We start from the raw sequence: 26667 nt of genomic DNA on the forward strand, positions 1-26667 counted from the left end.
TGCTTTTAAACCATGTATAGTATTTTAAAAGGTACACTCACCAGAGGTCCCTTCTCCGCTTGCTGGGTCCAGGAGGCAGCCTTGGGTGGGTTCGGGGGGTACTGGCTCCAGGTCCAGGGGGAGAAACAGTTCCTGGCTGTCGGGAAAAACGGTTTCTCCGCTTGCTTGCTGTGAGCTATCTACAACCTCCTCCTCCTCCTCTTCTTCGTCCCCAAAACCTGCTTCCGTATTGCCTCCATCTCCACTGAAGGAGTCAAACAACACGGCTGGGGTAGTGGTGGCTGAACCCCCTAAAATGGCATGCAGCTCATCATAGAAGCGGCATGTTTGGGGCTCTGACCCGGAGCGGCGGGTCGCCTCTCTGGTTTTCTGGTAGGCTTGCCTCAGCTCCTTCAGTTTCACGCGGCACTGCTTCGGGTCCCTGTTATGGCCTCTGTCCTTCATGCCCTGGGAGATTTTCACAAAGGTTTTGGCATTTCGAAAACTGGAACGGAGTTCTGATAGCACGGATTCCTCTCCCCATACAGCGATCAGATCCCGTACCTCCCGTTCGGTCCATGCTGGAGCTCTTTTGTGATTCTGGGACTCCATCATGGTCACCTGTGCTGATGAGCTCTGCATGGTCACCTGCAGCTTGCCACGCTGGCCAAACAGGAAATGAGATTCAAAAGTTCGCGGTTCTTTTCCTGTCTACCTGGCCAGTGCATCTGAGTTGAGAGTGCTGTCCAGAGCGGTCACAATGGATCACTCTGGGATAGCTCCCGGAGGCCAATACCATCGAATTGTGTCCACAGTACCCCAAATTTGAGCCGGCAAGGTCGATTTAAGCGCTAATCCACTTGTCAGGGGTGGAGTAAGGAAATCGATTTTAAGAGCCCTTTAAGTCGAAATAAAGGGCTTCATTGTGTGGACGGGTGCAGGTTTACATCAATTTAACGCTGCTAAATTCGACCTAAAGTCCTAGTGTAGACCAGGGCTTAGGAAGGAACAATCAGTTGCACACAAACAAAATGGGAAATGACTCCCTAGGAAGGAGTCCTGCAGAAAGGGATCTGGGGGTTATAAAGGAACAAGCTAAATATTAGTCACTGTTGAAAAAAAAAAAAAACATTTTGTTTGCTGCTGCAGCAAAAAAGAAAACATTATTCTGGGATGTATTAGCAGGACTGTGGTAAGCAAGACACAGGAAATAATTCTTCCACTCTACTCCACACAGATAAGGCCTCAACCGGAGCATCGTGTTCAGTTCTGGGTGCCACATTTCAGGAAAGATGCACAAAAATTGGAGCAAGTCCAGAGAAGAGCAACAAAATTATTAAAGGTCTAGAAAACATAACCTAAGAGGGAAGATTGACAAAATTGGGTTTGTTTAGTCTGGAGAAGAGAAAACTGAAAGGGGACATGGTAACAGTTTTCAAGTACATAAAAGGTTGTTACAAGGAACAGGGAGAAAAATTATTCTCCTCAACCTCTGAGGATAGTACATGAAGCAATGAGCTTAGATTGCAGCAAGAGAGGTTTAGGCTGGACATCAGAAAAAACTTCCTGTCCAGGTGGTTAAGTACTGGAATAAATTGCGTAGGGAGGTTGTGGAATCTGCATCGTTGCATATTTTTAAGAGCAGGTTAGACAAAACTTGTCAGGGATGGTTTGGATAATACTTAGTCCTGCCATGAATGTAGGGGACTGAGTTAGATGACCTCTCAAGGTCCCTTCCAGCCCTACAATTCAATGATTAGCCACGGAATACTCACGGTATTACCAGGCCTGCTGTTCCTACAGGAACAGTATCCACCAGCTTGTAAGAGTGAACGCAGGATCATCATTTTGCTTAACACCAGAGCACTCAGATATATTTATAGTGAAAACAAGTATTAGTTTATTATCAAAGAATTTAAATGATAGTGAGTAATAGCTCTTGGTTACATATAAAACAAATGGTTACATATAAAACAAACTCATAACATACTTTCTAGAGACTAAACTTAACTAACAGGCTAACCTCCTGTCAAAAGAAGTTTATCTCACGCAAAGTTCCCTTGAGCCATTATCAGCCAAGCCCGGCTGAGATCCCACTTTCATGAAACAAATTCACTGTCCATTTACTCCCTAAGTGAGGGATGCCAGGGTGTCTTCTTTATTCACCCACCAAATATTACAGAGTAAACTTTTGAAGTGCCCCTCAACTTATGTTTCTGCCCTCTCCCCTGCTGTTTTTTTTCTTCCCGTAATTTCTTTCTGAAGTTCTCACAATCCCTCATTTGTGTTCAGTTCAGACTGGTGGTAGGTAGGCCTGAACAAATTCTATTTTCTTCTCTGATAATTTCAACAGATAATATTGATGTTTATTTTAAATATCCTTAAAACAAACCAACAATTTCTCAAGCAGCATTTCTCTCACTTTCATATCTGTAAATTTCGATGGTTGATGGAAATATTTTGTTGCTGGTTTGTCTGTATGGTGAAATAGACATTTATTATTATTATTTTATTATTATTATTATTATTATCATTTATTATTATTAAGGTACTTTTGCACTCTCAATCAATCAACCAACCAAAAAAAAGACCATCTTCTTCTGTCCACCAATATGAGCTACTGTGAAACTATGGAACTATCCCATCACCTCCTCCTTTCTTCTTCTATTTCTTCCGATTTCTTTCCCACACAGCACGCTCCTCTTCAGACCCCTGTAGAAGAGGGACCAGCAAAGTAGCATGCTTATTTGCACTCCACGTCCATTCCACTATCAGAGTTAGAGCGATCCACCATCTTTTAAAATAATTTCCCTTTCAAATGCATCTGCATGTGTCTTTGATGATTGTAGCTTTTCTCCTAGGCTGATGAGACACCCTCCCTTCCAGTCTTCACTTTGCAGAGCTTTGGCCTCATATGAGCTGCTTACATGATGGCTCTTTAATCGAATAAAAAGTTGTGGATCTGCATAACCACCAGGATTAATTAGTCTAGTACCGAAACTATTTTTGAAACTTATACATTTTATTAGCAGTACTTTATATTCCAGTCTCTTTACTAAAGTAGAAGAATTGAATCTGATGATAGGGGAATAATATAGGGGACTTAGTGTAAAAGAGCTTGTTTTGAAATGCAAAACAGATGTATAACTGTGGTATTAGATGCTTTTAACAGTCTGTTTCACAGAGAAGTCTGAACTCTTGGATAGAAAGAGATCCAATCAGAGAATCTCTGTCTCTTGTACTATATCATATAATCATATTTACCATATGGTTAAGTAAAAATATGAAATACAAGCTGCTGATTTTAATTGCCTGCCACTGATGCACAAACTGGCTCAAGTTTAGATGTTCATTTTTATCACATCATTTTTTAATCTTTAGTGCTGTTTAAGCTTTTTTTAAAATTAATAATACAGCTGCAAAGCCTGAAACAATGGTATATTAAAAGCTTCAGGGAAAATAAAATATGAGATTACTTCTTCTGATAATGGATTTACTAGTTATATTTTTAAAAGTCATTATTAAATCATAAATTGGGTTTGTAAGTCACTTTCTAAGGCTGTGCTCGAAATAACAGATACCGGTTTTGAGTAAAGAACTTGTCTTGGTCCTTTGTTATAACTCTCCTCTGTCTGTCTCCCACCCCTCCTACAAAAAATAGAAAAAAGTTTAACCATTTCAAGAAAAGAAGGTCACAGAAAGTTACATTTTGTCAGACAAAATTATACAAACTGGCAGGTTTTGCAGGCACCTGCAAGTCAGCTAGCCAGAACAGGTACCATGATGCTTTATGTTTTCAAATATATAATTATGTTTAAGATTACTATAAATGTTAACTCACTGAGAAGCGACATGTGGAATGGACATGAGCTAGCACTCGAAAAAGAAAAAAATGGTGATTAACTTTCTATAACTGTTCTTTGAGAAGTGTTGCTCATGTCCATTCCACAACCCACTGTCCTGCCCCTTGGTCAGAGTTATCCAGCAAGAAGGGACTGAGAGGGTGTGGGGCCAACAGCGCACAGCACCAAATGGTGCTGGAGCTGGTCCAGCAGATACCACTGAGGGAAAAATTTCCAGTAATGATGCACATAGCACGTGCACACCTAACGTAGAGTGGACATGAGCAATACTTCTCAAAGAACAACAGTTATGGAAAGGTTTGTATCCATTTTTTTGGTTTTGTTTTTTTAAAAATCTTGGGTTTATTTTTCATATCCATCTGCCTATAAATCCAAATACCTTAGTTACCAAGAGGCTAACTGCACAAGTCTCAGAGGAAGCCATGAAAAGCTCTAAAATGACATAGGATAGCTTTTCTAGAAGTAAGTTCTGGATCCCATTGGATCCCAGAGGTCGGAATCCTCTCTTTCCAATAGTATGACACTTCTCTTTCTAGCCCTGCAGTAACAGGAAATATCAAACCTTAAAGCTGTGATGTTTTCATGTCTAGAAAAATCTGTTTTTTGTCTAAGACTGAACATTTCCTCGGCCTTAGGCAGGTGCAATATTGATGGGGAAGGAGGAAACACTTCTGTGGAGTTTGATTATTCTTGTAAAAGAGCCTTTTCAGGCTGCTTGTGGCTTTGGATGGGAGAATGGAGTCTGGGGGGTGACAGATTAGTGGGTGCAATGTTATAAAAAGGATACTTTATTTTCATACAGTGGCAGCCAGCTACTGCCCTTTAGATGGAGCAGGGATTTTAGGTTATAATCACCTTGCACTCCTGCAATACTGCCATCCGTAGGTGTTCAAAAATCATGAGTCAGGTCCCCCGAAATAGTGAGTTTGGCTTAAAAAGAAATAGATTTTAAAAAGTAATCAAAGTTGGGTTCTTGCCTTTTGGATTTTGAGCCCTGGTACCGAAGGAGGTGGGCTCAGAATTCATGGACATGAGGATTGGAACACTGACGACCAGGTTGCAGCCCTGCAGATGTCTTGGATTGGGATCTGGGCCACAAACGCTGCTGAAGAGGCCTGAGCTCTCATAAAATAAGCGATCAAGATGGCAGAAGGAGGGATGTCCACCTACTCGTAACATGCATGAAAACAGGAGACTCTCCAGGATGAGATTCTCTGGGCTGAAACTGATAGGCCTTTCACCCTATCCGCTATTGCCACAAAGAGTTGCATGTATTTATGGAAAGGCTTGATCCTCTCAATGTAGAGAGCATGGGATTGTCTAATGTCCAAAGGACCCCTATGAATTCCTGTGTGGTTTTGGGAGGAAAACTGGCAGGAAAATAGCCTGGTTACTATGGAACTGCTAGATAACCTCTGGAAAGAACGCCAGGTGGGGTGCAGTTGAACCTTGTCCTTAAAGAACACTACATACAGTGGTTCTGATATAAGGGCCCTGATTTCCGAGACCCGAGCTCTCTGACATTTATGTGTAAGAAAAGCTCTTCCTGGGACCACAGGCCCCAAGGTGATCGAACGCCAATCTGATGCATCCAAAATTGAAGAAGGCTGGGGGGTTAAAAAGGGAACACTCATAATTACTGACAGGGGTCCTTCCACAAGTTGAAGTAAGCGAGGACCAGGGCGGGAATCCTAAGCACTAAGGCCAACCAAGTCTGCAAGGGTCTGAGGCGCAATCTTGCATGCCGTACCATGTAAACGCACATGGCCACGTGACCCAAAAGTCTGAGGCAAAACCAGGCTGTCATAACAGGGTGGACCTTGACCCTGGATATCAGATCTAACATTGTTTGGAATTGAGCCTCTGAAAAGGCGGCTCTGGCCTGGTTTGAGTCTAGCATTGCCCTGATAAACTCTGTTCTCGAACAAGAATTGATTCTGCTTGTTTATTAATAGGCCCAGTGCTTGGAAGGTGGTTTGGACTAGGCTCATGCTGTTCTTCACTTGAGCCTCTGAGCGGAACCTTGATCAACCAGTCATCCAGTTATGTATAGACCTGAACGCCTTGTCTCCTATTACCGCCATGCATATCATAAAAAGCCGAGGGGCTGCAGACAGACCAAAGGGAAAGATGGTGAACTGATAATGGGTCTGGTTTATGAAAATCCTGAGGAAACTTCTGTGGCCTCCAAAGATGGAAATGTGGAAATAGGTGTCTTTGAAGTCGAGGGTGGTGTACCAGTCTCCTGGATCCAGGGTGGGAATGATGAAGGCCAGAGAGACCATGTGAAACCTCAGTTTCTTGTGATAACCGCTGAGACAACACAGGCCTCGGATAGGTCCAAGACCAACTCTGGCTTTTAGGATTAGGAAATATTGGGAGTAAAACCCCTTCCCTCTCAAGTTCTGAGGCACCTCTTCAACAGCTCCTATCTGCAGGAGGGCTTGAACCTCTTGGGCTAAAAGTTGCTTGTAAGAAGGGTCCCAGAACAGGGATGGGTATGGGATGGTGAGAGGGAGGGGTGGAAGAAAACTGAAAATCGTCCACCACCGCACCCAGCAGTCTGAGGTGATGAGGAATCCTGCTGGGCTGAAGTAAGAGAGTCTGTCAGAAAACAAAAAGGGGGGCAGGATCTTATGTGGGAACTGATATAGTACCCTCAGGTGCAACTTCAAAGGTTCCATGGGAGGGAGAGAAGATGGAATCTGCCACAGGAACCTGACCGGACCTAGAACAGCCTTGTTGACAGGTAGGGCAACCTTGGATGGGGCTGCTGTGGCCAAAATGTCAATGAGGCTATGTGATGACTCCTTTAGTACCTCCACCTCCAGCCCCAGGTTAACAGCCACCCTTTTTAGAAGATGCTGATGGACTCTAAAGTCATCTTGGGGCAGCAAGCTGCTCGGTCCCAAGACAGCTTCATCTGGGGAGGAGAAGGAAGAGGCCTGAACTGGTGGGGGGCCTTCCTCCTCTTGGGCCTGGGGGATGTTATCCAGGTCATTGTCTTACGTGTTGTTACTGAGCTCAGTACCAGAGTATGGGTTTGGTGCCAAAGTCGGACACAACTGAATAGGAACGGTTGGACGGCAGTCCTGGCACTGGGGGAAAGCCCCACAGGTTCCAGAACAGCCACTTGGACCATTTCTTCTTATCTTTTTTTCTCGGTATCGGAGATGGAGAATGGCGCCGAGAAACCAACGGTGCCGGAAGGGCACTTCGCACTGAAGCTGAAGTGCTCAGTGCCAGATTCGATCAGCTTGGCTCTGACACCAAGCTAAGTGTGGCTTATATTAAGATAGCCCTTCGTCTAACCTCCCTGTCTTTTTTTGTACGAGGCTTGAAGTCCCAACAGATATCACAACACTGTTGTACATGAGCCTCTCCCAGACACTTCAGACAACTGGAGTGTCGGTCACTCACCGGCAGAGGCTTGCCGCAGGAGGTGCAGGGTTTGAAGCCCAGGGCATGCCCAGCCCCAGGGGCGAAGGGAGTCCTTCTACGTTAAAGGGTCTATCTACACTAATACTATTTACAATATTTATACTACTACTAAAACTAAGACTAATAAACTAAGCTGAAGAGAAACCACTGAATAACACTTTGGCAAAGCAAGAGGATTTGTTCTAGTGACCGTCATGGGCAATAAGAATGAATTCAGGGAGTGTGGGACAGGTAGTGCCCCTTATATTGTCATATAAGCGCCTGATATCAGAGAGCAATTGAGACAGCCCAACGGATATCGCTAAGGGAAAAATTTCTGGCAACAGTGCACACAGCATGTGCACACCTAACGTAGAATAGACATGAGCAAGCACTTGAAGAAGAACTGAAACATTTGTAAAATCGGTTACTGTAACATGTGGGGGGCATATAAAAATGCATGATGTGATAGAAGAGTTTATCAGAAATCACTAATGATGACTTGCATAAATAACTTATGACCGCACCACTCATTGAACTGTGACCATCCCAAATTTATGCCAATAAAATCATCATACCACACCACTATGGATGAGAGTGAGTTTGAGTACACACTCACAAACACACACATACACCTACATACATACATTATACTATTTTTATGATCTCATTCATAAAATTAAGTTTCTGAAAAGGACTGCAGTCCAGGTGCAAGCCTGAGGGGGTTATTTTGAAATAGTTGGATGGTTATAGACCAAGAGCCAGCTATGGCATCATTTTTGGCTGGTGCCCAATTACTGAAAATACCATATGTATAAATAACTGCCTCCCTATTTTCCTGTAATTAATATTTAAAAGGAAAGCAATCAGTGTGGAAAAAATATTCTCAGCTCATGTAAGTATAAATGTTTTATGTTAAAAATTCATCTAAATGAGAAATTGTTACTTTGATTTAGAGTTGGGGGGAAGGATCTGTAGCCATTTGAAAATGTTTTGTCTGTTCCTTACAGGTTGTAAGTGTTCATAAATGTCAATATTTAAATGTAAAGTAGATTACTTTGGGTGTGTGATTGACAGCAAACAAAGTATTAACCTCCTATACAGCATGTCCTCAAAGGTGTCTTGCCAAGTTTGGCTGTTTTTATCCTACTATGAGATTGCTTCAGATTCCAATCCTTAGTTTAGGGGATTGGGAGAAGAGAAGGAAAACATTTTTAAAGTTACTAATGTATCCTGTTTGTGTAAACTTGCCCTGTATGTATAGGTAGCAGGTGGCTAGGGCTAGAGGGGGCCGAGCCCCTCCAAATCGAACTACATATCAACTCCCCAACTGCCTGGCTCTCTTCCTCCCTGCCCCCATGCATGTCCAGGTCTGCATGCCCTGATATGTGCAACATGACACTATAGTGGTTTCCTCCAGCTTCTTCCTAGTGACAAGAGCCAGTGTGTCAGAATGGGGAGCCAGGGCCACACCAGCACTGGGGAACATGTGGAATTTCTGCTGCCCAAGCTAGCTCTCCAGTGCACCAGGTCCAGGAGCCAGGGTGAGTGCAGGTTCAATCTGCAATCCCCAGGCCCAACTCCACAGGACAGGAGACGAGCTGCTGCTGCCTGGGATGAGTCCTGGACAAGCTCACTCTGCAACCTCCAAGGGATAGGAGCAGCCACTACCCCAGGGTAAGTGTGGGACAGGCTCGGTCTCCAATCCTCCCCCTGCACTGGGTCCGGATACAGCTGGACCCAGCCCCATGAGACAGGAATCAGCGCTGCCTGGGGTGAGTGCGGAGCAGGCTTGCCCTCGAACCCCACTCTCTAGGTCTCTCCCAGCCTGGCCCAACCTTCCCCCAACAATATTTTCCCCCTTCACCTATGCCTGTGTGTGTAAAGTTCTCAGGAACCTAGTGTGCTTGTCCCATCTCTAAAATGGATTCCTTGTATGTTTCACCTACAGGAAACCCTTTCATGACATCTAAAATTGATGGCCTAAGAATTTAACTAGACAGTGCTACTAGTACTTTTAACTCTTCTTCCCCTCCCCAACTGGGATGGAATCTCTCTGTGCATGGCACTATCCATACAGTACACTGTACATACCTCTAAATCTGGCCCTAAAAATCACATAGGAATTTGTGACAGAGTCCGGAACTGAATCCATATCCAGAGTCCCCATGTCCACCACTGATGTACAAACTTGCTCATATTTAGATGTTCATTTTTATCACATCATGTTTTAATCTTTTGTGATGTTTAAGCTTTTTAAAATTAATAATACAGCTGCAAAGCCTGAAACAGTAGTATATTAAAAGATCTGGGGAAAATAAAATGGGAGATTACTTATAACTAATAAATGCATTATCAGTAGATTTTTAAAAGTCATTATTAAATAGTAAATATGCATTTATAAGTCAGCTTCTAAGGCCACAAGACCATCTTACAGAAGGATAATTTCTTTATAATGTCCCATATTTTTGAGTAACCCATAGCACTGAAAGGGCACACACTATAAAGCCTCTTAATTGAGGCCCGATCATATTTAAAATTAAATTTCATATTAAAATATATGCTGTATTTTATGTATATAAAATTAATTGCATTATTGTATTATAATATTTTGATTTTTTCTTTATATAAAATAACTGGAAGTTTTATCTTTCTAAATTTCCCTTTCTCCTCTTTTAATCTGGGCATCATTAACTTTGCCCTCCCTCACAATAAGATTTTAGTCAAACCATGATGCTTTTCTCTTAACACCTCCATGACTCACCCTTTCATCTGTGTCCAGACTGACAAAACTTCTATCCAGGCCCTCATCTCCTCTTTTTACTCCTGCAATCCTGACCCTTTCAGATCCATTCAAAATGCTGCTGACATAATAATCTTCCTAGATCAGGGGTTCTCAAACTGGGGGTCGGGACCCCCCCAGGGGTAGCAAGGTTATTACATGTGGGGGTCATGAGCTGTCAGCCTCCACCCCAAACCCCGCTTTGCCTCCAGCATTTATAATGCTGTTAAATATATTTTTAAAAGTGTTTTTAATGTACAAGGGGGGGGGTGTCACACTCAGAGACTTGCTATGTGAAAGGGGTCACCAGTACAAAACTTTGAGAACCACTGTCCTAGATCAATCAATCTGATCATCTCACTGCCTTCTTCAAGACCCTCCACTTCCTCTCCCTTCTCTAACACCAAACAAACTTCTGGTCCTTACCTCCAAAGTGCTTCTCTTATCTCATCATGTCACCACCCATTTCCTTTGCTCTGCCAACAGTGGTGGCCTCCCATCAATTAGTAGGGGAAGCAAAAGTGGATGGAAACCTGGGAGGCAGTGACCATGAGATGGTCGAGTTCAGGATCCTGACACAGGGAAGATAGGAGAGCAGCAGAATACGGACCCTGGACTTCAGAAAAGCAGACTGACTCCCTCAGGGAACTGATGGGCAGGATCCCCTGCGAGAATAACATGAGGGAGAAAGGAATCCAGGAGAGCTGGCTGTATTTTAAAGAATCCTTACTGAGGTTACAGGGACAAACCATCCCGATGTGTAGAAAGAACAATAAATATGGCAGGCGACCGGCTTGGCTTAGCAGTGAAATCCTTGCTGATCTTGAACACAAAAAAGAAGCTTACAAGAAGTGGAAGATTGGACAAATGACCAGGGAAGAGTATAAAAATATTGCTCGGGGACGCAGGAGTGAAATCAGGAAGGCCAAATCACACCTGGAGTTGCAGCTAGCAAGAGATGTTAAAAGTAACAAGAAGGGTTTCTTCAGGTATGTTAGCAACAAGAAGAAAGTCATGGAAAGTGTGGGCCCCTTACTGAACGAGGGAGGCAATCTAGTGACAGAGGATGTGGAAAAAACTAATGTACTCAATGCTTTTTTTGCCTCTGTCTTCACGAACAAGGTCAGCTCGCAGACTACTGCACTGGGCAGCACAGCATGGGGAGGAGTTGACCAACCCTCTGTGGAGAAAGAAGTGGTTCGGGACTATTTAGAAAAGCTGGATGTGCACAAGTCCATGGGGCCGGATGCGCTGCATCCGAGAGTGCTAAAGGAGTTGGCGGAAGTGATTGCAGAGCCATTGGCCATTATCTTTGAAAATTCATGGCGATCCGGGGAAGTCCTGGAAGACTGGAAAAAGGCTAATGTAGTGCCCATCTTTAAGAAAGGGAAGAAGGATGATCCTGGGAACTACAGGCCAGCCAGCCTCACCTCAGTCCCTGGAAAAATCATGGAGTAGGTCCTCAAGGAATCAGTTCTGAAGCACTTAGAGGAGAGAAAAGTGATCAGGAACAGTCAGCAAGGATTCACCAAGGGAAAGTCATGCCTGACTAATCTAATTGCCTTCTATGACGAGATAACTGGCTCTGTGGATGAGGGGAAAGTGGTGGATGTGTTGTTCTTTGACTTTAGCAAAGCTTCTGACACAGCCTCCACAGTATTCTTGCCAGCAAGTTAAAGAAGTATGGGCTGGATGAATGGACTATAAGGTGGATAGAAAGTTGGCTAGACTGTCGGGCTCAACGGGTAGCGATCAATGGCTCCATGTCTAGTTGGCAGCCGGTACCCTTATTGACAACACAGACAGAGCCTATTGTTCAAGATGGAGGAGGTAGTCCCGTATAAATGGCACCAAGGCGAGCATCGGCGACTTATGGTGCTGCTCCAACCAGAGAGAGAACCTCTTCCACTTGGCAAAGCACTTTTTACTGCCAAGGAGAACTTGTCTGATTTGATCAGAACAGGACAGTTGCATGGCATTTAGCCATGGACCATCCATGCTGTGAGGTGGAGCGACTCTAGGCTTGAGTGCGTGATCAGGTCCGGGACAAGCGGTAAGGTGACCAGAGTCACCACAGACATTTCCAGGAGCGATGTGAACCAGTGTTGGCGTGGTCAGGCCGGAGCTATCAATATGACTAGGGCACGGTCCCTGTGGATCTTGAGGAGCACCTTGTGGACCAACAGAACTGGTGGGAACACGTAAAGCAGACGGCCCCCCCATGGAAGAAGAGCATCTGCGATGGAACCCGGGCTGTGATTCATGAAGGAGCAAAACAGTTGACACTTCCTGTTGCTGCACGTGGCGAACAAGTCTATTTGGGGAAAGCCCAAAAGATGGAAAATTGAGCTATGTCCGGCCAGAGGGACCACTTGAGGCTGTGAAAAAAAATCGGCTGAGACTGTCCGCCAGCTCGTTCTGTATCCCAAGGAGGTATGATGCCTGTAGGTGTATCGAATGCTCTACACAGAAGTCCCACAGCATGAGGGCTTCCTGGCACAGGGGAGAGGAGACTGCATTCCCGTTTGTTGATATAAAACATCGTAGTGGTGTTGTCCATAAGGACTGATGCACATCTGCCTGATATCTGAGCTCGAAAAACCTGGCACGCCAGGCACACCGCTCTCAGCTCTCTGACATTGATATGCTGAGCTAGGTCCGCCTGAGACCAGAGACCTTGTGTCCTGAGGTCTCCCAAATGTGCTCCCCATCCCAGATCTGAGGCATCTGTCACTAACGAAAGGGATGGCTGGGGGCTGGTGAAGGGCACTCCTGAACAGAGTACCTGTGGGTCGAGCCACCACAGGAGGGAGTCTAATATTGGGCAGGGCAGGCTTACAATGCTATCCAAAGTGTCTCAAGCCGGTCAATAAACCAATGCCAGCCATGGCTGGAGTGAGTGAAGTCTGAGTCTGGCATGCTGTACTACATAGATACACACAGCCATATGCTCCAGCAGTTTCAGGTAGTTCCTTGCTGTGGTCGTAGGGAACTGTCTGAGGCCCCATATGATGTCCCCCCAGAGACCTAAATCTGGCTTCTGGGAGGTATGCCCTGGCTTGAGTCGAGTAGAGCACTGTGCCTATAAACTCTAGCCTCTGCACCAGGGACGATGTGGATTTGGCCTCGTTGAGAAGGAGACCTAGTTTGAGGAAGGTCCTTCTTATGAAGCTGACCTGCTCCTCCACTTGAGATCTGGAGTAGCCTTTGATCAGCCAGTCGTCAAGGTACGGGAAAACCTGTATCTGCCACTTGCACAGAAACGCTGCAACGACTGCCATGGACTTGGTGAAAACATGAGGTGCTGCTGACAGGCCAAAGTGCAGGACGGAAAACTGATAGTGGCTGTTGTTTACCACAAACATGAGGTATCATCTGTGAGGTGGAACTATTGCTATATGAAAATATGTGTCCTTCAAGTCAAGGGCAGCGTACCAGTCTCCTGGATCCAATGAGGGGATAATGGAGGTCAAGGAGACCAAGCGGAACCTGAGTTTCTTGACAAACTTGTTGAGCTCCGGGAGGTCTAAGATGTGTCTGAGGCCACCCTTGGCTTTTGGTATTAGGAAATACTGAGAGTAGAAGCCCTTGCCTCTTTGCTCCTGAGGAAGCTCTTCCACTGCCCCTACTGAGAGGAGGGAGTGCACTTCCTGCATTAGAAGTTGTTCGTGAGAGGGGTCCCTGAAGAGGGATGGGGAAGGGGGGTGGAAGGGTGGGAGGGCACAGAATTGGATGGAGTGTCCCCTCTCTACCTTGCGGAGCACCCAGAGGTCCGAGGTGAGACGGGACCAAGCATGGTAGAAAGGGGATAGACGGGACGAGAAGGTAAGAAGGGATGGATCCAGTTGTGGTACTGGTGTGCAGTCCTCGACCGTACCGTCAAAAGGGGAGTCTAGGGCCAAAGCTCTGCTCCGAGGAGAGGTGCTGCCTCCTTCTACCATTCTTATTCCACCTACGAGAAGCGTCCTGGCAGTTCTGGGGTTGATAGAACCTGGAGGGAGGCTGTTGCTGGAAACGCCTATGCTGGGTGGCTGGTGTATGGAGCCACAAAGATCTTAGGGTGGCCCTTGAGTCCTTCAGACTATGGAGTCTCTTATCTCTTTTGTCGGAGAAGAGGGCCAAACCCTCAAAGGGGAGGTCCTGGATCGTTTACTGGACCTCATGGGGCAGACCAGAGACCTGCAACCAGGAGCCCCTTCTCATTACAACCCCCGTGGCTGCTGTACCTGAGGCTGCCTCTGCTGCGTCCAATGCCACCTGTAGGAAAGCTCGGGAGACCAGCTTTCCCTCCTCCACTAATGCAGAGAACTCAGTACGAGAGTCCTGCAGCAGGAGCTCCGCAAACTTGGCCATCACAGTGCAGGTGTTGTGTGCGTATCTGCTCACGATTGCCTGCTGGTTTGCAATGCGGAGCTGTAGGACACCGATAGAACAGACCTTCCTGCGGAACAGGTCAAATCTTTTCGCCTCCCTGTTCTTAGGGGAGGGGCCCTGGAAGCCCTGGCATTCCCGCTGATTGGCTGCATCAACCACCAGTGAGTCGGGGGTGGGTGGGTATATAAATGTTCATATCCCTTTGTCCCTTCTAAGTACCGCCTTTAATTCCTCTTGGCCGAAGGGGACAGAGAAGCAGGGGTCTCCAACAGGGTTTTGCTTATCTCAACAATTGTCTTTATCAAAGGTAAGGCAACCCGCAATGGACCAGAGGATGCGAGTATGTCAACAATTGGGTCAGATTCCTCCACCACCTCCTCTGCCTGTATGTCCAGGTTTGGGGCAGCACGGTATAAGAGCTGCTGGAGTGCCCTGTTATCCTCCAGAGCTGGGGCCGTTGACAACCCCACGACTGCTTCATCTGGGGAGGATGAGAAAGAGAGGCCTAGCAGCGGACCTTGCTCACTGACTTCAGCGCCCTGTGGGTCTCATGGCACGTGGTATTCCATGGTGTGTGGTGCCTGGGCCTCTGGAGTTGGAAATATTGGTGCCGAGGTTGGTGCTGAAACTGCTAGACCCGGCAGTGCCAATCTCGTCGACGCCAGTGGAGTTGAAGCTGAAGCCATCGGCGGTGTTGCTGATGGGAGGGTCAGTGCCGGAGCTGTGGGGCGTAACAGCAGTATCGGTGTTTTGGTCAGTGGTGCTGCTGCTAGTGATGCCGGCATTGCCTGCGGGGGAGCCAAGGACGACGAGGACACAGATGCCAACTTGGACCTTGGCCCCTGGACCTGTCCCTGGCTCTGGTGATATGCCCAGGGTGTCCAAAAGGGCCACTGTGATGAAGGCTGCCACTGCGGAGGCCACGGTGTCAGGTACGGCTGATGGCTATAGCAGGATCTGGACCTCCTGCTCCTGGTCCTACTGGAACGATACGAGTCCATCTCCAAGGTCTCCAAGCAGGACCACCATGGAGAAGCGGTGCCCTGGGCTGCCGGAGAGCGGTGCCGAGAGGCCGGGGATTGGTGTGGCTCCCCTGCATGGATGGGCCGTGCCAGAGAGAGGTGCGCCGGGGAGATGGACTGGTGAGCCATCAGTGCTGGTTTGCCCCTTGACTGAAAGTAGGGCCACGCAGTCACCACCAACTTGTCCCTCCTCTGCAGGGAGGATGGCACTGGGAGGCATATACAGTCCTTAGCCACTTCAAATGCTGCCGGTGTAGATGGGAGCTGGAGGTGGTGACCTTGGCATTCCAGGGATTGTGGGGAGTTCAGACTCAACTGAACCCCAGCCGGGGCAGGAGTTAACGAAACCCTAGAGGGCTGTAGGGATGAGGTAGCCTGGCTCGAAGTGATCGCAGATACCACAGGTCCCTTGGACTTTAGCGGCGGGGGACTGACCCCAATCCGGCCTTTTCTTCTTTAGTGACACCGGGGACGGACTGTGGTGCCGCACAGAAGACGGCTTTTTATGGCTGGAGGCGTGGCGGTGCCGAGGGGCCTTACGGTCCTTGTTCAGCACCGGCTCGCACACCATCGGTGCCAGTGCACTGCAAACCAAAGATTAAGTACTTGGCGCGGGTTCTGCGGTGCCAGGGTCGGAATGTGGCCGTAGTGCCGCTTCCATCAGCAGGATCTTAAGTCTCTGCTCCCCGTCTTTGAGGGTCTTAGGTTGAAACCCCTTGCAGATCCTGCACTTGTCCTTTTGGTGGCTCTCTCCAAGGCACCACGGACAAGAAGAGTGTGGGTCACTCTTGGGTATAAGCTTGCCACAGTCCTCACAGAGTTTAAACCTTGGGGACCAGGGCATACCCTGGAGGCAGGGAAGATGTTGTTGGGGATGGGGGGGAACCCCCCAAACAAACTAACTATTTACATTACTGTACAATTAACTACAGAGGACACTGCCAAAGTGCTTGCAAGCAAGAGCGAGCAATGTTCCAGCTAGCTGTCACTGAGGGTAAGAAGAAAAGGAGTACTTGTGGCACCTTAGAGACTAACCAATTTATTTGAGCATAAGCTTTCGTGAGCTACAGCTCACTTCATCGGATGCATACCGTGGAAACAGCAGCAGACTTTATATATACACAGAGAATATGAAACAATACCTCCTCCCACCCCACTGTCCTGCTGGTAATAGCTTATCTAAAGTGATCATCAGGTTGGGCCATTTCCAGCACAAATCCAGGTTCTCTCACATCCCCCCCACCCCCATACACACACAAACTCACTCTCCTGCTGGTAATATTCCTACCTGCTATTCCTATTCCTACCTGCATGCCTCCAGCTTTCACCCTGACCACACCACACGATCCATCGTCTACAGCCAAGCTCTGCGATACAACCGCATTTGCTCCAACCCCTCAGACAGAGACAAACACCTACAAGATCTCTGTCAAGCTTTCTTACAACTACAATACCCACCTGCAGAAGTAAAGAAACAGATTGATAGAGCCAGAAGAGTTCCCAGAAGTTACCTACTACAGGACAGGCCTAACAAAGAAAATAACAGAACGCCACTAGCCGTCACCTTCAGCCCCCAACTAAAACCCCTCCAACGCATTATTAAGGATCTACAACCTATCCTAAAGGATGACCCAACACTCTCACAAATCTTGGGAGACAGGCCAGTCCTTGCCTACAGACAGCCCCACAAACTGAAGCAAATACTCACCAACAACCACATACCACACAACAGAACCACTAACCCAGGAACTTATCCTTGCAACAAAGCCCGTTGCCAATTGTGCCCACATATCTATTCAGGGGACACCATCACAGGGCCTAATAACATCAGCCACACTATCAGAGGCTCGTTCACCTGCACATCCACCAATGTGATATATGCCATCATGTGCCAGCAATGCCCCTCTGCCATGTACATTGGTCAAACTGGACAGTCTCTACGTAAAAGAATAAATGGACACAAATCAGATGTCAAGAATTATAACATTCATAAACCAGTCGGAGAACACTTCAATCTCTCTGGTCACGCAATCACAGACATGAAGGTCGCTATCTTAAAACAAAAAAACTTCAAATCCAGACTCCAGTGAGAAACTGCTGAATTGGAATTCATTTGCAAATTAGATACTATTAATTTAGGCTTAAATAGAGACTGGGAGTGGCTAAGTCATTATGCAAGGTAGCCTATTTCCTCTTGTTTTTTCCTACCCCCCCCCCAGATGTTCTGGTTTAACTTGGATTTAAACTTGGAGAGTGGTCAGTTTGGATGAGCTATTACCAGCAGGAGAGTGAGTTTGTGTGTGTATGGGGGTGGGGGGGATGTGAGAAAACCTGGATTTGTGCAGGAAATGGCCCAACTTGATTATCATGCACATTGTGTAAAGAGTTGTCACTTTGGATGGGCTGTCACCAGCAGGAGAGTGAATTTGTGTGGGGGGGTGGAGGGTGAGAAAACCTGGATTTGTGCTGGAAATGGCCCAACCTGATGATCACTTTAGATAAGCTATTACCAGCAGGACAGTGGGGTGGGAGGAGGTATTGTTTCATATTCTCTGTGTGTATATAAAGTCTGCTGCAGTTTCCACGGTATGCATCCGATGAAGTGAGCTGTAGCTCACGAAAGCTCATGCTCAAATAAATTGGTTAGTCTCTAAGGTGCCACAAGTACTCCTTTTCTTTTTGCGAATACAGACTAACACGGCTGTTACTCTGAAACCTGAGGGTAAGAAGTAACTGAGGGGATGGGGGGGGGGATCAGCAGGGCGCTATATTGGGCACCATGAAGGCACAACTCCGGGGGCACCCAGGCAGACCCTACAGATGCTGCTAAGGGAAAATCTTCCGGATGGCATGCACGCAGCGCACACACACCTGATTGGAATGGACATGAACAAGCACTCAAAGAAGAACCAAATTTTATCTTGCACAGAACCAGTCCCCTAAGCAGAGGGAAGTGAAATGTCAGTCTTTGATCTCCATATGCTGAGTCAACCCAACAGGAAAATCCCTGCTGCCCATATGAGGTGATTTATTTACCCCAAAAAACCAAGGTTTATAGCCTGATTTTTCAGAGATTCTAAGGCCCCAGGCTTCCTTTGACTTCAATTAAAGTTGAGGGCACTCAGAACCACTGAAAAATCAAGCCAATAATTTAAAATCTGTATTGCAAAGGGTACCAAAGAACAATCGATTTTATAATCTGGACGAGCTGCAATATCTAGACCAAACAGGGTTGAGGAACAGAGTTCGATCCTAGCCATATCGATTTACCAAGTTTCATCAGTTGCAGCCAGATCCTTAATGACATTTTATCTTAGTTTTTAATTCAATTTCCTTCGCTCTTTTTTTCTATTTTCTTTTTAAATCAAATGTGTCCTGAAAGCTTGAACTCTAACAGCCTACTCCAGTAAAAACAGATGTAGACAATTCCCCAAAACACCTTATTAATATAATGTATAGCTTGAATTGTGCAAATACATATTTATGCGTGTTTTTTTAAAATGGTATTTGTCCAACAGACAATGGCTTTCAGTTTTCAAAGTTCAAATATGAAAAACAGGTACAGATGTTTACAAATTCCAAATGAGGGACATAACAAGAAATGCAGAAGAATGCATGAACTGATACGAGGTTTATGCTGCAAATTTATAGTTAAAACACCAAGAAATAGCAAAAGGGCATCTGAGAAAGTGGTACAGTTTTACCAACCCTAAGAGTTCAAAAATCATGAGTCAGGCCACAAAATATCATGTAATTGCAAAAAAAAAAAAAATACTTTTTTTTAAATGTTCTTTTTAATTTTCTTCTGGTTTCTGAGTCTTTATGGAGCAATTGGATCACATCTTGAAGCTTTCATCGACTACCAGGAGAGCCAGAAACTTACTTATATCTATATCTGTATTGCTATGTTAGTGGAGATTCTCATATAACCGAAAAACTCCCGGATCTAAGGTTTGACGAAACCTTAGACTTATCTGGAGACATTTAATACTGGACGTATTTGGATCTAAAACAAGTGGTGCCTCACTGAATGAGAAATAATGGTACTGTGACATTACATCCGATATTCTTCATAGAAATATTGTTATATGAATATGGCATAACTAAGATATGTTTTATGCAAGACGGGTCATGTGAGATATCATTGGAAAGGTTATGACTTACGGAATGTGATTATCCTATTTGTATGTGTAACCCACACACCTTCTGGGTGTGGTGTTATGTCCCATCTAGTGACACTGAGACCACTTAAAGAGAGAAAGATAAAATGAGTATGCGCTACAGCCTGAGCTAACAGCCAGTCGGCTTTTAGCTCATACAGTAGAGGCTCATGCACGAAACTCCAGAGGTCTCCGGTTCAATCCCGCCCACCTACGACCAGGGTCTGTCGGTGTTACATAGGCGTGTATCATTTCTGTATCCGAAGTTAGGAATATGGACTATGTATCAATTACAAAAATGCTTGCACCTGGGGAACGCCCACCAGACAGTAGGCAATAAGCCTGGATGGGCCATTAGGAAGGACAACTGGACTTTTAAGATACTAATCTCCCTCCTTCCTGAGAAGTTTCCTGGGATGCTGCTTTGACACTACAGGGTCCTGTGATCACGTCACCTGGTGCTGGACACCATCTTGAACGGCTGGTATTTTTGCAGTAGGAGAGGGTGGGGTTCAAACTGGGAAACAAAGGATTCCCGCCATATGCAAATCCTATTTAAGGCTGGGGAGTGAGTTAATCTTGGTTCTTTTCCACTGCCTCCCTGCCCAAGAAGGAAGAGTGCTGGAAAACACCTGAAGAAACAAAGGAACTAAGCTAGTGCAGGGCACAGCAGGGTGCTGGGGGGGCTGAGCCAAGGCGAGAAAGGTCTAGCCTGTGAAACAAATACTCAGAGATTTAACCTGCAAGCAGTGCAGTTTACCTTCAAGAAACTGTGCAACCTGCACAAAACAATATTTAGCGAGAGAATTTGCTACTATTAACCAGTTAATTTAGTGTATTTAGCTTAGTTTGCGTGTTTTGTTTTATTTGCTCAGTGATCTGCTTTGTTCTGTTTGCTATTCCTTATAATCACTTAAAATCTATCCTCTGTAGTTAATAAACTTGTTTTTTTGTTTATTCTAAAACCAGTTTGTGTAAGTCATAACTGAAAGGGCCAAAAAGCTATGCATATCTTCCTCTACATTGGGGGAGGGAATGGATTTCATGAGCTTATGCTATATAGATTTCTGTGCAGTGCAAGACAATACAATTCTGGGTTTACTCTCCTGCTGGGGTGTACTTGAGTGCTGGGCAATCCCCGAGCGGAGTCTTCCCACACAGAGTTGCTCTCAGTGTCTGTATGCCTTTGCAGCTGGGTGTGTCCCTACCTCTGTGTGTGCTAGAGGAGGCCTGAGGGCCTGGCAAAGCAGGACAAGCTGAGGGAGCCCAGGCTGGTGGAATGGGTGGACTCAATAGAATCCCAGTACATGAGGTGGCACCCTGGGGGGGGGGGTAAACCTGTCACAGGTGCCATTATAAAAAAAGCTGCAGAGCCTGCCTCAGTGCTATTTTGGCCTAACTTGTTAAACTTGCACACTATACAAATCTAACTAAGGCATTACCCATTTGTATGCATACATGGGGGTAGAGGTCCCGCTTCCTCATTTTCCCAGGGGTGTTTGACCCCAAACTCTCCACCCACTCCACCCCTTCCCCACCAAGGCCCAACCCCATCCCCCACCTCTTCCCACCCCTCTCCACCTCTTCCTGCACCATTCGGCCCCTCCCTTGAGCACGGCCCACCCTCATTCTGCCCCCTTACTCCCAGCGCCTCCTGCACACCGCTGAACAGCTGATCTGCAGTGGTGCTGGGAGGGATGGGGACGAGCTGATTAGCGGGGCCACTGGCAAGTGGGAGACACTCAGGGGTGGGGGGGGAGGGAGAGGAGGTGATCCATGGGACTGCTGGTAGGCACTGACCACCAACTATTTTTTTCCTGTGGGTGCTCCAGCCCTGGAGTATGCGCCTATGCCTGGGAGATTGGTGAGGTGAAACTGCCCATACACAAGAGTGCCTACATGTTTGAAAATTTAGTCTATGACTAAAATCATCACCTACATGTAAACTTGCCAATCTACGGAGTTTAAATTAAAAAAAAAATTCCAAAGCATAAACATCACACACCAAGATCTATGATTAAGACTACGTTTTAGACTCAGGTATTTTTAGTAAAAGTCACGAACAGGTCACAGGCAGCAAACAAACATTCATAGCCCATGACCTGTCCATGACTTTTACTATATACCCCTCACTAAAACTTGAAGGGGGAGGGTGCAATTCTGGGGCAACTGCAGGTGCTGAGGAACGTGGCCTGGTTACTCGGGGGGAGCCTTGGGTGCTCGAGGAGGCATGGTCTGGAGGGCACTGTGGGTGCTCAAGGGCGGGGGGGGTTGGCCCGGGAGACACCACTGGTGCTTGAGCACCTCCAGCTCGTAGCTCCATGTGCTGCCTTTGCTCTGCCCCAAGCCCCTGTTCTGCAGCTCCCATTGGCTGGAACCACAGCCAATGTGAACTGCGGGGGTGGTGCTTGTGGGTGGAGGCGGCACATGGAGCTAGGAGCTGAGGGAGGGGAGTTGCTGTCACCCTTCTGGGGAGCCCCCTCCCCCAGATAAGCACCACCTCACATCCCAAATCCCCAGCCCTGAGCCCCCCCCACACCGAAACACCTGCTGCTGAGGGGTGTGAGACCCAGAGACTGCCCCAGCAGCAGCCAGTGTGCCTAGGCCAGGAGCTGCCCAAGCTGCTCAGGTGGCTCCCAGGCCAGCTGAATGGACTCCTGCACTAGTCACAGAGGTCACGGAATCCGTGGCTTCCGTGATCTCCATGACAAACACGGAGCCTTATCCGTGATCAGATAGCTTATTGCTTATCACCTCCATAGAAAACACAGCCATAATCCTGAAATAGCTTCATGACAGGATTTTCTTCTCCCGGAGAAGCTGGTTTCCTATTCATGTGAACGCCTTGATGTAGCGTGGATAAATCAATGATTTAAAAAAACTAAAACAAAAAATAAATCAGATTCTTTTATTTAAATTGGATTTTTTGATAAAATGCTTTGAGGAAAAAACCTATCTAAAGATATTTTTAATTAAGATACATTATAGCTCAAAGATATCTCATCATGGAATAGGGATTATAAATTCTAATTTTTTTAGTAAGAGACAATATATTCATGTAATGTTTAAGAAAAGTTTTGTAAATGAGTTCCAGTAGTTCATTGATTAGGCACCCAATCTTATGGAGTTCCAGGGGCTTCTGTATAGATTATTTAGGTTAATCTTTCTATCTACCCACTGGGACTCTGTGCTCAGTCTAGAAGATACCATCAGAGATGCTTACTTTTTCAGTTCTCGAACTGCGGATTTGTGTCTCCAGAAAGAACATGCTTGTTAACAGCAAAAATGTTTTTAAATAAATAAATAAATAAAATGTAGATGTGTGAAATAACAGACCTCAACCCCCTGAAACTTTGTGTACACACAGTCAATCCCTTACCTCTCTCTAGAAGTGCAAAGTTTCAAAAAGTTGAATGAATAGAAGATTGTTGGGGGCAGAATAGATGTGGACAAGGAGAAGAAGCCTGGAGATAAATGTGAGAAGGGAGGGACAGGCAGTAAAAACAAAAGTGAAACTGTTTGAGCAGCATATTCCAGAAGTCTTGAGGTATTTCTAGCCGTCATTGATTTGAGCTCTACCATTCCACTCTCTCACTAGAAGGGAAAACCTATAATGGCAGCAGGCTGTAAGAGAGACCCAGTTTGGGAATATTTTAATGAAGTTCCTCTACCTGTGGGTAAGACAGGAATGCATGCAAAATGCAAACAGTGCAAGAAAGAAATGCAAGGCCTGGTTACCCGAATGAAACAACATCATGAGACGTGTTCCTTCTCAGGAGGAAACTGCATTGAAGATGATGAAAGAAACATGTCTGAACACGCAGGTCTTCAGGTTGGTAAACTTTTTTATTTCATACTTTTTTAAGAACTGCCTGTCTTCCTTCTAGACTATTCTTGAATTCTCATGTTTGAGCTAAAAATATAGTTGTTACTCTACGGTACTATCATTTTAGATGCAGTTGTGATAAAAAATAAGTAGCTGAAATAGGCAGATCTTCCTTTTACAATTTCACCTTTAAAGTAGTACTGAGTGTCAGTGAATGCAATGAGTAATACTAAATAAGCATTATGGTAATAATAATTAAATAACTGCATTGACTTATTTTGTTTAGGAGAATCCATCCTCAACATACAGGACTATGAAGACTATCCACCTTCAAGATCACAATCATTTTCTATAGTTTCAGAATTATCTGCCAATGATAGTGTTTCAGTCACATCATGTATGTCACATAGCCACAGTATATCACCTGTAGCAAAAAGAAAAAACATCTCCATCATCCATAAACAACCACAGATAAGTTTGTGATAAGAACCAGCAGACTACAAAAAAGTAGTAATTGATAAAAAAAATTGCCCTGTTTGTTTATGTAACAAACTCTCCTTTCCGTATGATTGAGAACCCACACTTCATTAACATGGTTCAGTCATTAAGATCAAGATACAGTCCACCCAACAGAACAGATGTCACAGGCAAATTGCTGGATAAAGTGTATGAAAGAAATTGAGCAGTGTGCAAAAGGTCTAGAGGGTGAAATTATTAACCTGAATCTTGTTAGGAGGAGCAATATCCACAATGCTCCCATTGTATATGCTTTTGTGACAACAGAATAAGGGAATGTCCTCCTTATGAAACAATTAATACATCAGGAAATGCACACATAGCAGAATACTTACAAGTAGCAGCAGTGAAAGCTATAACAAACTGTGGAAATTCAAATGTCTAGTACTCAGCTTGTTCACAGATAATCCTGCAAATGTATCCAAGATGAAAAGAAATTTAGGAGAGAATGAAGAGAGTCCCAAGCTAACATATGATTGCAGTGCTCATTTGATGCACCTCCTAGCCAAAGACTTCAGTGTTCCAGAAATAAAGGCTAATGTTGTTGAAATTGCAAAATACTTCCATAAACAACCAGTTTGCAGCAGCTGCTCTGAAAAAAACGGGAGGAACCAAGCTAACTCTCCCACAAGACATGCAATGAAACTCAGTAGTGGACTGTTTTGAGCACTATATCAAGAACTGGCCTAATCTGATGACAGTCTGTGAACAAAATCATGCAAAAAAAGATGGCATTGTCACAGACAAAGTTCTCAACATTGGGCTTAAGAGAAATGTTGAACACGTGCCAAGTATCCTGAAGCCTATTTCTGTAGCGTTGAACAAAATGCAGGGAAATAGCTGTTTTATTGCCGATGCTGTTGAAATTGGAAGGAACTGAGAGATCTTAAAACGAGAAATATGCAATGACAGTTAAATTTCAAGCATTAAAAAAACGAATAGGACAGGCACTATCTCCAGCTCATTTTATTGCAAATATTCTCAATACTCGGTACTAGTATTTATACATCTCAATACTCGGTACTAGGGTCAAACTGCTGAAAAAGAGGAGTTGGCTATGACATGGACATCCAGCAATCATCCCTCCATAATGCCAACTATAATAAACTTCAGAGCTAAGGGTGAACCAGTCAAGAAATATAGGTTTGCTGATAATGTTTTAAAGAAAGTCACGCCAGTGAACTGGTGGAAGTCACTTAAGCACTTGGATTCAGAGACTGTTGAAGCGATAATCTCACTTTTAACTGCAGTAGTTTCTTCTGCCGGTGTAGAAAGAATATTTTCTTCCTTTGGACTAATTCATTCCAAATTGAGAAATCATTTGGGATCTGAAAAAGCTGGAAAGCTTGTTTTTCTTTTCCAGATGAAGAACAAACAGGAAAATGAAGGTGAAGATGACTGAGTTGGCTGCAGAAGCCAATATTTTAAGTTTCTCAAGTTGACCTGGCTGACTGTCTTATTTTCTGCGTTTTTTTTAAATATTTCATTTAACTATTTTAGTTAAAAACAATTTTAACAAAAACAAACTTGATTTGAAAAAACTTGAACGTTTAACTAAATGCAAAAATTCATATGCTTGTTTTGTTAAAATATTATGTTTTCGGTTAAAGAAAAAAATCCAGAATACATAATATTGTTTTCGTTAAATAAAACAATTTTAATGTCTGTCTGGTGATGTTCTCCTCCTAATACAACATGGCAAGAAAATCCTCCAAATATTAATGATTAACCTGTTGAATTGGAGATAGTTCACCTCCCAATGACTTCATAAATATCTGCTTCAGTTACTTTCGGTAAATGAAATAACCGAACAATCATTCCTTTTCTGATATAGCTGTAAAACTAATCAGAAAAGTTTTCAAAATAAATCACTTTAAAAATGTATACTGTGTACCTTCTAAAAATGAAACCTACATCTATCACTGAATTGTGAAGAATATGTATTAAGGTTATAACAACCAACAGGAATGCACTTTTATGTAGAAATCCATGATTAAATAGAGTCTTTCTGACTAGTGATTTAAATAATGATTTAAATCAATCTAAGTTAAATCAAATGCACCCTGCCTTGATGTTAAAGTGATGGCACTCTGTGCAGTTAGGAAAGACAGCTTGTGTTTGATATAAGTAGTTATTTTGTGCCAATGTTTTCTTGCTATATTAGAGGCATCAATATAATGGTGGTTATTAATAATTACTTGAATTATGGAATCTCAAATTCCAGCTGGTGAATATGTGGCCAGTGTTATTTCTTATAAAAAATTATTCAATAGGCCAAACAAACAACAAAAAACCAACCCTGCACCAGAATATTGCTTCCATGTTGATGCACACACATTGCCCATATTTTCTTAATTAATCACACAAAGAATCCTGGTCCAACTGACAAATAAAAGTAATAATAAAAACATACAGAATGCATCAGCCCCTAAGTATGCAAAAATCTTGAGGAAATGAGAGGAACAGTTATAAATGACTTGTATCCAGTGAGATGAAATCTGACTTTATGAGTTCTGGAAAGGAAATCTACAGAAATTCAAAACCTTATTTCTCTTGCATTTGGCACTAGTTTGGAAGGATGATTACGGGAGGGGGGAGATCAACCCTGTCACAGCACAACATATGTTACTGGTTTATAGACAATCATTCACTACTCCCTGATTTTATTATTTCATGTGCCTGCTTCAAAGACCTTTGACAGTAAGAATGTACTTTAAATCAAAGT

The 26667-nt window shown here is 44.7% G+C and overlaps 1 protein-coding gene across 5 annotated transcripts in view; it reads right to left on the reverse strand.

Moving 5' to 3' along the window:
* Positions 1-26667, reverse strand: part of ATG7 (autophagy related 7) — a 270223-nt gene that overhangs the window by 160432 nt on the left and 83124 nt on the right. Inside the window, exon 18 of one of the 5 annotated variants that reach the window (XM_084634640.1) lies at positions 2551-2691. The exons of 3 other annotated variants lie outside the window; for them this stretch is intronic. In XM_084634640.1, coding sequence (XP_084490766.1) covers positions 2644-2691 — 48 coding nt within the window. In that variant the 3' untranslated portion in view covers positions 2551-2643. Of the gene's footprint in view, positions 1-2550; positions 2692-3579; positions 3628-26667 lie in introns of those variants that run through there. One more of the 5 variants, XM_084634632.1, reaches the window with a different exon arrangement.

The sequence above is a fragment of the Lepidochelys olivacea genome (genome assembly GCF_965140295.1).
Source record: "Lepidochelys olivacea isolate rLepOli2 genome assembly, chromosome: 7".
NCBI classification, from domain to species: Eukaryota; Metazoa; Chordata; order Testudines; family Cheloniidae; genus Lepidochelys; species Lepidochelys olivacea.